General features: G+C 39.6%; 1 protein-coding gene across 2 annotated transcripts in view; it reads left to right on the top strand.

Moving 5' to 3' along the window:
* Positions 1–9,616, top strand: part of CD34 (CD34 molecule) — a 134,540-nt gene extending 124,924 nt beyond the window's left edge. For both annotated transcript variants that reach the window (XM_040424059.1, XM_040424058.1), the window contains exons 6-8: positions 639–685; positions 5,877–6,038; positions 8,538–9,616. In XM_040424059.1, coding sequence (XP_040279993.1) covers positions 639–685; positions 5,877–6,038; positions 8,538–8,720 — 392 coding nt within the window. In that variant the 3' untranslated portion in view covers positions 8,721–9,616. The remainder of the gene's footprint in view (positions 1–638; positions 686–5,876; positions 6,039–8,537) is intronic.
* Positions 9,617–15,557: the final 5,941 nt, after the last annotated feature.

Here is a 15,557-nt window from a genome sequence, read left to right as displayed (position 1 = left end):
CCGAATTCTAAGCACAACTGTGAATGGGGCCTATAACTGACAGAATCCCTTTTGCAAGGCTGAACAGGCATCCATTCATGATACCTAGGGGCTCATTGTTAGAAACTTGTCTGCCTTCGCAACCTTTCGGGGGAGAAGGGGGCAAGGGATGATGTGGTCAGCACTGACAGCTGTATCTAAATGGTTAAAATGCTAGAATTGGAGTTAACCTAAATCCCATCAGTGAAAACAGAATGCCAACTGTATAATACAGCTGCCACCCACAAGGGTTGGTGCAGGCACAGTTCCTGAGCCAGTGCCTTTGCAGAATCATAATAGTATGTCGCTGAGTCCTAACTACCTTCTTGAAGGCCTCCTGGGTAAAGTATAGTATATTTGTACAGAAGGCTGAAATATACTTGTAATTAAGACCACAATTATTGTCTATGACATTTGCATATACACAAATTCAGGCTAGCAATTCGACTTATTTTTATTACCTACGAATATCAAATACTAGACAGTGATCAAATGACTGAGCATCTGATAAAGCAATTTAACAGCATATTGGTACTGCATTTCAACAGATTTCTGATACTTTAAATGATGCCTTCATATACACAATTATTCTCATTGAATTGCTATAATTATTCTTTCAGATGCAGAAAGCAGGCTTCAAGATGAAAACTTTCCTACGAATAACCAGGTATGTTTTTTGGAATAAAGTATAAGCATCTTGGCATACTTGGGGCTACAAAAATACTGTGTGTGTTTCTATATGTGTACAGCTTGTGAAAAAAAAGTTATTATGTACAGGAAGTTAATACAAGCCACTTACTAATGTATTGTTATTATCCATATTGCTTCCTTGGCAGGCTGAATTCATTTTTCCATCACAATATACACTGCTTGTTTCAATGGTTACAGCCACCCTGCAATCCATCAGTGGAGGTCTTGTTTCCACACTATAGGTAAAAACGCCAGCCTATGTGCACTCCCATGGTCCCAGCCACAAAAGAGGACGGCACTTTTTCCTATAGTGTGCGAGCACGGCCTCCACTGATGGATTGCAGGGTGGTCGTAACCATGGAAACAAGCAGTGTATAATGTGATGAAAAAATGAATCCAGTCAGCAAAGAGGGCAATATGGATAATACAATACATTAGTAAGTGGCTTGTATTAACTTCTTCTACATAATAAATGCTATTTGCTGAAGTGAGACAACCCCTTTAAGGGATGTTGAGAACTGTGACCCTAGGTTTTTCCTTCACTCATTCATGCACATTCAATTGGACTATTTTCCAAGGACTGTAATACCGTACTAATCTTGCTGTAGCCATTTAAGTGGACATAGCTCTAGTTAGGATGCAGAAGCCCTTCAGTCTAGAAATTGGTGGGGGTCTTGGCTTGGGTCATCATCTTCCACCAATAACATCTGACAGGGTTCAGCAATCTGTTCATGCAATTCCTGAACCACTTTAAAATTATTTTGAATCCTGTCCAACAGCACATGCCAAGTTTCTCCGAGACCAAAACAGCTAACAGGTCAGGGGAAATAAAAACACTCTTCCCCTGTATAGACAAAAATATCTCATTGTTGGGGAATGTTTTTCAGCAAGCGTCTCGCATTTAAATCTTGGATTTTATCCTTAGAATAACTTCCTTCTATGTGAATGCAAGCACTCACCAAGTTAATGTTTTTGTTTATATGTGAGTTGGTGTATCCTTGACATCCGAAAAGATACAGGGCCTCTGACCCTGTCACGCTACAGGTGTCATGTTTTGTATCCACTGCATTCTTTTAAACTGAGAAATCATGATTTGTTACTATGAACTGCTATCATAGTAATTCAACATTTTACATAGCAGAACCCGGAGACAGTTGTTACAAAACTATAGGTCACTTTTATACTTTTCTTTTGTTTTTATGTACAAGCCACAAACACCACAAGCCAGAGTCCCACACAAAGATACTTTGTCCTAAATGTTGACAGTTTTTACACATAAAATGTAATTTCATGGTTGCAAGCACATAGTTAGAAAACAGCAAACGTGGTACAACAATTAAAGGGCTTGTCCAGGTTTTGGGACTTTTTTTTGAACAGACTTCTGCAGCATGTTTACCTGTTGAAAAACTAGTGTAAAGTAGAACTGGCTTAGTTGCCCATAGCAACCAATCAGATTCCACCTTTTATTTTTGACAGCTCCTTTGGAAAATAAAAAGTGGAATCTGATTGGTTGCTATGGGAAACTAAGCCAGTTCTACTTTACACCAGTTTGATACATGATCCCAATAATGTCCTGCTCCCTTCTCTGTTCAGCAATGATGTGTCCCCAAGTGGCACATGATCCAGCAGTGACATGCCAGGCGAGTCATTGGCTGCAGTGGTGCACATTACCCAGTTTGTCCTGAAGTTTACAGGCTGGGGACAGTAAGACCTCTGAACAGAGCCCGCAAGCTGGAATGGAGAGGCAGGAGCAGATGAGTATTCAAAAGGTACAACACGCTACAGGGGGTCTATTCAAAAAAGTCATAAAAGCTGGACAACTCAAAACGATAATTGGTGTGCCTGCACAAACTACAGGATAACCCGATGAATGAGCATTTTGCTTGTTCGTCGGGTGATCGGCTGCACAGATTGTTGGGAATGAGCATTCGCAGGAACGCTAGTTCCCAATAATCTGCCTGATTATCAGGCAGTGTAAATCCACCTAAACCTCTGTCAGACATCTCTCATGGCAGCTTATCTCTCTGAGAACAAAAGGTTTGGGTTTTTTAAAATTAAACATGACCAACTCTGGGCATACACAGATCTCAAAGGGCCCCATAGTAAAAGTTAGTATGAGCACCCCCACCCGAACCACCCAGCAAACATTCCCAGGAAAAGTAGAATGCAAAGCAAGACTTTTTAAAAAAAATTGTAATGAAACAAAGTTGTCCTCTGCCTTACCCACTCTGACCTTTATGTTGGAAAAAATGGAACAAGTGCTTCAAAAATCATTCTGACCACCATACTTCTCAGACAAGTGGCATAAATATATTGATAAATCTACACCTACAGATGTATGTTTGTTGCTTCTGGGATTCCACCAATATATTATAAACAGTAGGAGGAGCTTAGTACATAGGAATGTGTATATATCTATACAGAATATATATGAATAGAATATTTTCCTTGCACTGAGCTGCGCCTAGTAATGGCTGATGTAAAATGCAGCGAATCTATGTTGGGAAACGGAGAAACATTTCAACTACGCACCTATCCCCCTCCTAGAGCCCATAGCAGTTGTGTGATCCTTCTCCATAGTAGGTACGCCAGTGTACCAAACCCTTTTTTCCCATGACATCCAAGGTCAGGGGACAGTTGGGACCCCTATACTCATTAGACTGTCACCCAATCCTGCCAAAATTGTCTGGTTTGCCCACATTTTTCCCAATGTGTGTGTGGTCAGCTGAAGGCAGGAAATCCTTCAAGGGTGTACTTAATGGGACTGTACCTTTACAAATATTTATCAGTGGGGGTCCAACCACTGGGGTGCCTGCTGATCATGAAAATGGAGGCCCTGTGTTTCCCTGTCTAAATGAAGGTCATGCATGAGTGCTGATGCTCCAGTGAACCTTATGGGACTGCTGGAAATAGACATGAACATGCAAGGTCTCCAGCAGTTGGATCTCCACCAATCAGGCACTTATCCCCTACTCTGAGGATAGGGGACAACTGTTTACAATGGGACAACCCCTTTAAGTTATAAGACGTACAATACTATCACTGTCCTGTTTACATTGTGGTTCTGTCAGGTTTCTTGTGTAACCATTGTGAAAACAAACATGAAAACCCAATGGACCTGTAACAAGTCAATGATGATAATTGAGATGTCATATCCGTCCTAAATACTTTCACAAAATGAAAGCCATAAAGCGAATGTGAGCACAGCCTTATGAGTCACAGTGTCATACAAAAAGCATGTTAGGGTGGGTTCACATCAAGGTTTATGCCTCCATTTGACGTATACGTTAGAAAAAAAGAAAAGGATACAAAAATGCAGCACACCACGTTCTGGTATCCTGCAGAGTTTGGTAAAAAAAAAATGTATACTTTTTTTTTTAACAATGGTAAAAAAAAAGTAGGCCTTTTTTTTACAATGGAATTCTATGGTGAACAGATACCACTGTATGGCATAAGTCTGAGGCATCAATTTACCGTATACGTTTTTTGTATATGTTAAACGGATGGGAAAAAATGCAAAAATGTCTAGCATACATGATGTTAGCGTACACAAGCTGAGCACAAAAATAGAAGATGCTCCAATAAATAAGCCATTCACACACATGCTGGAAGGAGAAAAAAGCCTTGCGATGCACAAGCACTGCCATCATCTTATATCCAAAGCTAAACAAGAGGGTGTTTCCATGTCTCTTGGGCAATTTCCCCACCCACCCGTGTGCTAACAGTGCATCACCTTGAGAGCGGTGACCTACACAGGTTTTTGCCATCCAGTGACAAAGGGGATGGGATAAACCAGGACTGGGCCCACTCTCTCCACGGGCCCCATAGCAGCTGCAGGTTCTGCGTCTTCATGATCATTGCTTTAAACGCAAGTAAATGAAAAAAAACAGCCCTTCTCAAGATCAGATTTATCTACATTAACAAGGGCTACAAAATAATACAGAGGTTATCAAAGTACGTTTAACAAATGAGGGCAGTACAGCATAGCAAATCTGTCAGCAGAGTGCTTATGCGGATCCCATCTGTATACACAGTTCATTTTGTTAGACGCAGTATGACTAGTTGAATAACCTTTAAATTTGATGGTTCCGCCCGTCTTTGGCTTCAGTGCAAGGAGTAAATGAATCCAACAACCTAGACAAACAGAACAATGCTGCACAGGATTCACAGCAATAAAGACATTGGTAACAATGAGCTCATGAAAATCTGTTAGCAATTATACAATGGCTGCAAGCAAAGGGCTTTCATGTTATTCATTTGGGCGGATTTTTGTTCTCAAACATACTATTTTTCTTTGCTTGTTTCACACAAAATTCAAGACATCCTACTGATATTTCTTTTAAAGGGAATCTGTCACCAGTTTTAGGGAGACCTAAAATTTTTTTCTAAAATCTTGTACTGAACTGCTCCAATGCAAGCCAATGAATCCTGATATTCATGAGCTCCTGTTCTCACCACCCAGCGGCCAGTAATTGACAGTTTTTCTACTGCAATCAGTAGCAGGTGGGCGGTGGGAGCCAGAAATCCAGACCTGAAGGTCAATGATCCAAAACCCTGTGAGATGTTCTCAATAAGACACCAGTAGTCAGGAAAGCACAGGAACATGTTGATAAGCAGATATACTACTTTTGTGCTTGTGCTACACTACATTGTGATGTAATGTATGTAATAGTATTGCTTCTTCCGATTTTTAACCTTTATTGGTGTAGACATTTTATGGGTGTTTCACTAATTACACCAGGTAATTTCATATTTTAGAATTTTAGGATTTTTATATTTGTGGATCTCTTGCCAAATTCCAAAGCTTGTCAGAAAGTTGGATCTGGACTCATAGGGAGACACTTCCAATAGGTGTCGCTGGCAAGATGGTTCTCTTTCTTGGTAGATACCTCTTTGAAAATATTTTTGGTGATAAGTTTGTATGATTAGCAATCTGGTGCATCACTTTAAATCCTAATGAAATGATTAGGAAGTAGTCTCATCCATCTTTGAACACTGTTTAATAAATAAAAATCTAAAAAAGAAAATTCCAAAAATGTTGATGCTCCCTTACAGCATGAAATACAGTTTTCTTTTTTGGTTTGTACATGTACATTGATGACGATGAATGTTTAACACACCAATTTGTTATATTTCTACAACCATGTTATATTGTTTCTCATTTACAGAGACCCACCCAGGTGGAATGGGGACAAATTTCTGATCATCAGACAAAATCACAGAAGACTATGATCGCCTTAGTCACTTGCGGTGTCTTGTTGGCTGCTTTTATTCTGGCTGGATACTTTCTTTCCAACAGAGAGAGCTGGAGTCCTGGAAGACAGAGACTGGTTAGTTTATACAGCTGGCAAAGTAGCAGTTAGTGTCAAAGATGGTGTTTTGTACTTTCCATCACCAAGCTAATGTATCAATAAGCTTAATCTAATTTTTGGAACTGAAGTCTTGCTTTCATAGAGCAGAATTAATATGACGAGAGTATGTCAAATATACAGTCTTTATTTCTATATGTAGCAATGGCAAAGGTTGGGACTCTATGGGGTGGGTTAATGGAGGAATTACCTATAAATTCATGTGGCCATTGGCAGTCGAGGGTGCAGCCACCGTATCACTGTCCCATGGAGGCACAGCCATTATCATGACCTCAGTTTTTATTATTTTACATCCCCTATGATTCTTAGTTCATTTAAGCGGTTTTACCTTTCCATTAGCGACTTCTGTATTGTTGACAAGAAGAATGCAGTGCTAATTTTGCCATCAAAAATACTAGAAATCAAACTTTATGGACCCCATTATAAGTATAACTCCTACAAAAAAATAGTCCACTAAGAGTAGTAGGAGTTATATTTTTAATTAGGTTACACAATTAAAGTATATGTATTGATGCCCAGGATTGTAAGTTTATGGAAATCAATGGGGGACTACAGGATTCATTTGAAAACTGATCCATTGTAGCTGTGTCATGGCTTCATTATGATAGGGAGCCATGATGTGATCCTTAGAATAATATATCAAAATTGTACATATGCAAAGAAATACCAACTGTAAACGTAACAACTAAGGCAATAAAAAAGAAATCATTTTAGTGCAGTCTGATAGTTATAACAACATAAACAAAGATAACTTGCCTCCTCTAATTTTGTTTGACAACTACATCTTTTTGTATGATCAGCAATAGTATTGCATGAGTGTCACTCTTGATCATGTTTTGGGCATTGAGATGTGCCTTCCTTCTGCCCAAGAGAGGGAAGAAAATTGTATCCTATGCCACTTTTCTCTTGCCTTCCCCTCGTAGACCGAGATAATCTAGTGTTCTACAGTCCTTGTAGGTAGGTTTGAAGCTGCCTGTTTTGTGTTAAAGATGAATTAAAGGGGTAATCCCAGCTGACAGGGCCACCATCAGGGCAGTACTGGTGGTACTACAGTCAGGGGCCTGGACTTGTCATCTTAATTGATAATCACTTCAGTGCAGTAAATACTAATTGGGCTGTCTGGCCCTTCCCTTGGATGTGGATTGGGGGAGGGGGCCTCTTCCCGCACATAGGTATTTATTAAATGAATTATTTGAATTGGCAGCTCTTTGGTGGAAGTCAAACCCTAGACCTTCTATACGGCAGGCAGCAGATTCTCTTCTACACTATAGACCTTTCATATTAGCAAGATTTTCTTCACATGTATAATATTAAATTAATAGTATCAATTGTATTACTGAAATGATGAGAAAAACAATTGTTCTATTTTTATTTATGCTGTTTACCGATCACCATAAATAATGAGTTCACTATATTGTACAGATTATTATGAGAACAGGAATAACAAATACTGTATTGTGATATTTAATAGCATGTTACAATAGAGACCTCTGAAATACTTTCTTTAATAAAAATGGCAGAAAAATGTAACTTTTAGTTTCTAGCTTTTCTTTTAGGGTAAAAAAAAAAAATTCTGCAAAGTTCATGTTGCTAAAAAAAATAATAATGAAGCACAAAACATTTCAATAAATACATTATTGTAACATACTTATCCTTGTAATCTTAATAACCCATACAATATTGGGAACACATTATATATGTTGGTGATCAGTAAACAGTGTAAATAAAAAATGGTGATTCTCCACCCCCATTTAACCCATAATAAAAAGCTGATAGAAATGAAAATCTTACTTATGTGTATGGTAAAATGGCCTGAAACACACATAATACATTTAGTCAGTGGGTGTTTGGGGCACATGGTTTGACTGTATAGGGCCCTGAAATTCCTGATGACAGCCCTGCCAGCTGATAATGTGATGGCATATTATGATGGCATAATGTATGACAGTAGTTACAGGTGGAATATTTTGGATGTTCATATTCCATTAAAAAAAACACTATGAATATATACTGTAGAGTAATAATGTACTGTAGTTACATGGCAGCTGGTGCAATTCCTTGTCAGACCAAGGAAGAAATAACCATTCCACTATGGTGAATGGATTTATATGTAAGTACAGTTCACTGTAGAACTGTTTTTAGTCTTTGTAGATCAGACAGTAGGCAGTCCTAGGCATTGTAATGTGAATGGGTAAGGAAATTGAACGTACCATAAATGTGCATAGAGTGCTCCACTTATTTTGTTTTGCAGCATTTATTGTGTGCTTTTTCATTGTAATCTGTTAAATAATCCTGAGTGTTAAAGCTTAGTGCATGTCCCGTCATGTATAGATCATTAGATACTGCTGTTTTTCTAACAGCCATCATGTTTTCTGTTTTTAATGCATGAAACAGCTTGAAATCTGATTGGCTGTGATGTCTTCCACACTAACCCTGCTTGCTGTTTGTATGCCTGTATAGGGTGAAGACCCGTACTGTACCGAAACGGACAGCCAAGGAAACACTCTGGTGTCTGTATCTGCCCATGCTCAGGACAAACCAAACAGTGGAACCCGGGAGAATGGAACAGGTCAAACAGTTTCCCCTGCTGCAAGTAATGGGCATTCAACTAAGAAACAAAACGTTTCTGATACTGAACTATAAGATGAGTGCGCTAATACATACATTGTTTGGTTGTTAAGAGAGATACAGATTATGTCATATGTTATTTGATTAAGCTAGATGAGGGTTGCTAAAATCTATCATAATAATCTAGTACAATGGAAAACAAGCTCATTCCAAATATATGTTTCTTCAAAGTGGTGTTACCCTTATCTTGCTGATTTTCTAACACCAGACACCATAAAGGTGTGAATTAATGTCATGAACACTTAGAGAGTCAGCTTGCATTAGACTATCCCTACTACATTAGGTGCATCAATAAAGTATAAAACACTCAAATCTTTTGAATTTTCTTCATTGATACACTTAATCCCCTAAAGAAGTGTGTCCACTATCTCCAATGTCATAGGAGACATAGGAGCCTATAATTAAAAATCTAATTTCAGCCTTGTAAGTCATTGATATGGTTTGGATAAAGTGTGAAGATCTTTGGCTCTCTTTATATGTACATATAATGGGTAAAATTAGACATTGTAAGGAATATGCTTTCATATTATAATTATACAATCAGGGCAAATGCAAAATATCACATTGATGCAATTTATCCATCATTTAGTAAGTGCAAGACTGTGTCAGAGTGGGGTTCCTTGGGCCCACCAGAGAAAATTATTCTCTGGGTCCAACCCTTACATCACCAATGTGTAATGGGTTTTGAATTAAAGCAATAGACCCTATTGTTAAGTGATTATCTCCAAAGGCAGCTCCAAATGTTTTTCTTTTCCCCCTGGATCTTTGGAGCCCATTATTGTATCAAAGCCCGGGCCCACTGGAGGATCTTCTGGTACTCTGGTGGGTCAGTATGGCCCGGGTGCAAGACAAGACATGTATTCATCCAATGGTGGATGATGATAATATTCAGCGCTGTCCCACATGGACAACATTTTAATGGACAGATCACAATTCACACTTTTGACCATCTTCCTTTTGCAGAATGTATTTAGTGAACAACCTTCATTTTCACTCAGCCATGAGTTAAGACTAGCCAATTTTTTTTACCCATGAACATAATTATTTTATTAATATTGTTATTATTATAGTCATATCTATGGGATGCACATTAAATATGGTTTAGTGACCAAAAAGTGGCAATATGAGCCTGACTTAAAATCTCCTTATAATGGTAGGCCCATCTGGGACATTGATGGCATATCGCTAGGCTATGGCATCAATTGTCAATAAATGCAGGTACCACATCTGGGACCCACTCCTATCTCCAGAATGGGACCCCCAAAGTGAACCAAGAGCAGCTGAGCATTCACGGTCACACTCCGTTCACAGCTAAGCAAGTTCAGAAAATATCTGGCTCGGCTATTTCCGTCAGTCTCATAGCGGTGAATGGAGAGGTGGCTGCACTTGTGTGATGCATTCTCCATTCACCGCTATTGACAATAACCTAACATGTTCACTTGGCTATATTTGGAATTCCTATAGTGATGGATGGAGAGCATGTCACAACTGAGTGATGTGCTTTACTTCACATTGGGGGCCCCATTCTCTAGATAGGAGCAGGTCCTAGAAGTGAGATCTGCACATATTTGACATTGATGGCATATCATAGCGATCTGCCATCAATGGTCTATTAAGATAGTTGAAAGGGGTTTCCAGTATTGTATCGTAATGGCCTATATCTAGAAAAGGCCATCAAAATGTGGTGGTGTAATAACATGCACCCCACCAATCAGCTGTTCTGGAGTGGCTCCGCCCCGAAGTACACACCGAAACGACACCGCTCTGGCCATTCACTTCAATGCGAGCAGGCCTGCAGTAACCAGTTCTATCCTCTGCACGATAGACAGAGCTGTACAGGTCCAATGCCTATTTCCTTCTAGAGGTATTTTGAAGCAGCTGAGGTGTGTGTGTGGGGTGTCAAACCTTCATCAATCTGATATTAATGGCCTACCCTGGGAGCCATTCTCTTATGGTCATAAGAATTAGACTAATATTCATAACTGAGTGCTGAGCTGCAGTACCAGACTCAGCCTAATGACAAGAGAGGCACTGTTTCTGGGAATCAAGCAGACCTTTAAAGGGGTTGCACAAACATTATTTATCATATTTATCTTACTTAGACTGCAAGCCCCGTTGGGGACAGCTTGATGCTAATGTCTATAAAGCGCTGGAGAATTTAGCAGTGCATAAAATAAATAAAGATCATGAAGAAAATGAAATATGCTTGCCATTTGTATACTGTTAAAATAAGATCCAGTGATACTATCAATGAGGCTACAGCTGACTGTTTGCTGATATCATATCTTGTGTTGCCCCACCTGCTGCCAACTTAGACCCACTCACATGCAGGTACTTTTAGATTTTTTTCCACGGCCAGTTTAAGTTCTCATTTGTGCCCTGACTCACAGCCAGGTCTCTGTATAGAGAGAGAAATAGCTTTCCCTCAGAGGAGCTACCAAAAATGTATCTATTCTATTAGCTGCTCTGCACGTTGCTATATAGCACGTTGCTATACATTTTAACTACCAAATGGCACCATACTATGTATGTAAATGTCAAAATGCTTCACAAGAATGTTTTTTTTAACACTATATATCTACATCTACAGTATGAATATGATATGTAATGGTGGGCAACCTCTTTAAAGTTTGATAATATACCTTCACAGATACCTGTAACCTCTAACCTGTATATAGTGATAAAGTTAAGTAGACTCTTCATTAATTTGTCATAAAGTATTTGAAATGACATTTTACCTTTGTAGTGATTAAAGGGCAAACCTTGGATAATTCCCTTTCATTGTACTTTCTAGAGGGACTGCTAAAGGGTGTGTAACAAAAGCTTCTTAGAATGTAAGGTCTGTGGGGGCTGGGTGATATTTACACCCATAAAGTCTACCCTTGACACTATATGAAAGAGCTCTAAGGCTACATTCACACTCTCGGTTTTGACGGCCGTTTTTTTTAACAGGTGCTTTCTAAAAGATGGCCATTAAAAACAGCTCCCTTAAATTGTATGGGGGCTGTGGGGTCATGAAAATGGCCAAAATAGGACATGTCTTATTTTTTGATGGACGTTTTTTAGGGGCTGTTTAAAAAAACAAAAAACAGCCACATGAATAAGCCAATAGACCTCAATTGTTCTGAAAACAGCTGTGTGAATGTAGCCTAACTGCCTGTAATACATTTTTTCTCAAACAGTGGATGCGATACTGTTATTTATTTACAGCAAATAAAGATGTAAAAAGCCTCTGAATATCGCACCTCCAGAAGACATGTGGGTGCAGCTTGTCCACTAAGCTTTTTTTTCCTCGAACTCTCAATGTAGGCATGTTGGGGTCATGTCGAAAACTAGTAACACTGCCACTGATATCCATTTACAGACTTTGACTTGTAAACGACAGTGGGCATTGGACTATTTTCTATACATTCCCTCTGCTGTGGTCATCAGATTAGATTTTTATTTCACAGCTTGGAAAGATTACACAAAAGAAATCTAGTGTGCAGTGTGTAAATGACGGCTTCGTCTAAAACACTTGGCAAGTTACAGGCTATGTCCACCCTTGCAAACATTTTTGAATGCATATAAAATAAATATGAAGCAACTTTGCAGTACATATTAATTAAACATTTCCCACTATATTTTTGTACAGCTCCTATGCAGACAATGCATCTCCATGGTAACAGACAACAAACTGTATACAGCATAGTCTGATCATGCAGTCATGTCCACTTTTATCTATTTTTAGCCAAATTAACAAGTGGAAGAAACTAAGAAATGGAAGAAAGTATGACACTGCAGGGTTACCCTACACAGATTGTCAGTCACCATGGAGATGCATCGCCTGCAGAGGAGCTGTAGAAACAAAACGATAGGAACATTTTGATTAAAACCTACTGCAAAGACCTGTTGTTTGATTTATATGTACACAGACAATACTATTTTGCAAAGCTATACATGGCCTTTGAAGGCGTATTTCAATTATATTAAGTTATCCACTACCCACAGGACAGGGAAATAACTATAAGATCGATGGGGGTCCTACCCCTGGGAACCGCACTCATCACGAGAACGAGGGTCCCACGAGGGTCCCGCACTCATCACGAGAACGAGGGTCCCACGAGGGTCCCGCTCCATTAATTTCTATGGGCATCCAGAGATAGCTAAGTGATATACTCAGCTATCTCTGGAACTCCCATAGAAATTAATGGAGCAGCTGCGTCCATGCCCAACAAGCAGGGCTCCATGGAGTATAGGGCCCTCGTTCTGATGAACAGTGGGGTTAAGCGGTAGGATCCCAACCAATCGAATAGTTATCCCCTATTCTGTGGAAAGAGGATAACTTAATATAACCAGAATATTCCTTTAAAGTAAGCTTTTGAAACATAAATGTGTATGTGGGGATGTTAACATGGCCTCTTTTCTGATAGGTAACATGATTTTTAGATGTCATGTTCCTAACAGCAAGAATATTTTAAAGGGTGTATACATCTTCAAAAATCATTTTACACACACATGCCGAACAGTTTATGCTGTAAATGAAACTGTACTTCAGCAGGCAAAACTCTTGGTCTGACAAAATTGTGAATGAAGCTCTGGAGAATAATAAAGGCAGTAAGTCAGGACCAGTGCAAGTTGTGTAACTTTTGATGTACATTAAAACTATATTTTGTAACTGTAAAATGGGGTTTAAATGTGAATATAAGCTTTAAATGTTCAGCCTTAAAATTTTCTCGGTTGCATTCTTAAGAGATTTTCAACATTTCTGAGCTTTGTAATGTCTTCCTTATTTCAGTAAATGATTGACACATTCAAATGAAACCTACGTAAGTTGTCTATTATTTATTACTATTGCAATCCTCACATTAACATTGCAGGAGATGTCTTCAAATTTCCCATTATATTCACTGCTGGATCAAAAGCACCTCCTCAGAAATCATTACTGAGGAGGTGGGGGAGAGATCATGTAAAATGCTTCCTTGCCATATATCAAGGATCAGCAACCTCCGGCACTCCAGCTGTTGTGAAACTACAATTCCCAGCATGCTCTATTTAATTCTATGTGAGTTCTTAGAAGAGCAGAGCAAGTATGCATGCTGGGAGTTGTAGTTTCACAACAGCTGGAGTGCCGGAGGTTGCCTACCCCTGCCATATTAGTCATACATAATGTCACGTCAGTCAGCAAGAGAACACTGAACTGCTATCGGCTTGTCAGCAGGGTTGTTATGGTTATCACATACTGATGTACTAAGCCATGTAACACTAAAGGGCATTGTAACGGATCCTCTGGCACCCCGACTAGGTACCTCCGTTGATGGATGCTCCTAGTGCTTCCCGAGGACTCCAAGCACTCCACTCGACACCGTAACCACCACAGGAACCAGGAACAGGAACAGCTCTTACAAGATCTAGTAGTTATAGCCAGGGTGGTATATAGTGTATAGCATTCCCCAGTGTCGATCATTTACCCAAACACCAGCCTCAACATGATGAAGGGTAAAACAGGAACTCTTTATTGAACACACAAGCATTGACTTATATACACATTTTCCAACAAGGGTACCACCAAGGGGACATAACATAGCAGCCAATCATTTACAGTTTTACAGTTTAAACACAAAAACTATACATTCAACAAACACAATGGCATTGTCTGTGACGCAATTAACAAACACAATGGCATTGCCTGTGACGCACTCAATAACAGAATAGGCATTGTCTTTGACGCAATCAACAAAATATAATTACCAAAAAACAATAGGCTCTGCCTGTGATACAATTACCAAACATAATGGGCTAACTTATTCACTCACAGTCAGAAAACACAAATTTTTCCCCAAAACACAGAAAACACCTCAAAACCCACATATCTCCATAATTTATACATCCATTGATAGCTCTGATCTGGGTGAACAACATATCTAAAAATCATCCAGATCCGAGCAGGGGTTCCCGAATTCCCTGGAAGTCACATTTGGCCGACCGCAAGCATGGCTTTCCTGCCCAAAACAGTTCCACAGATTTAGGCTGTGCGGCCGGTCTGTCTTCTCCTTCAAAGTTAGTATATGGGCCATAATCCTGAGGCAAGAGGCTGGCAAACAGGCCCCTCCAAAACCCAGTGGTGAGGTTATTTTCGCCACAGGCATATTTATCAAAGACGTACACTAACTTTCTGACGTACAAAAGCATAAACAAGAGATGGCATAAATGTCCGGTAGGTGCTGGTCCCATCAGTGGGACCCCCTCCTATCTCAAGAACAGGGCACTGACATCAATGGAGAGCACTCCAAGGACGCAAGTTTAGTTCAGTGCCCAACGACCCTGAAGCAGAACTCAGGGAAAACTGACTATTAGAAATGTAGCCTCAAAAGGGAAGCACTGCTAATAAATACAGGATTGTCCACAGCAGAAACATTGCCTCAAGCTGCCGCTGGACCTGACATCAGGACAATATCTGTGTCAGAAACTTCATGAAATAAATGGTTAACCAGCTCCACACAAGCCTACACTCACCATGCAAAATGCAATGCATCACTGGAGTGATATAAAACATGCTGCCCCTGGAGCAGTAGAGTGATAAACTGCTTTTCCTGCTCCAGCATTACTGTGGCCCTGTGCAAAAACCACAGTCTATGAATACATGGTTACATTGACAGTCTGAACAGTGCTTTGCCCTCAACCCAAACTGAAACACCAATTGTGAGCCAGTCCTTGTCATCCAACATCAGTGCTGACCTCACAAATGTTCATGGATTCCCAGACACACTCCAAAAATTTGTGGGAAACCATGCTAGAAAAATGGAGGATCTTATAGACCCCCAACTCCTCATTAACAACCCATGAGTTCTATAATGGGATGTTCAACAGGAT

This window comes from Bufo bufo, chromosome 3, assembly GCF_905171765.1.
Source record: "Bufo bufo chromosome 3, aBufBuf1.1, whole genome shotgun sequence".
Classification (NCBI taxonomy): Eukaryota; Metazoa; Chordata; class Amphibia; order Anura; family Bufonidae; genus Bufo; species Bufo bufo.
This window is presented reverse-complemented; position numbering and strand designations above follow the sequence as displayed.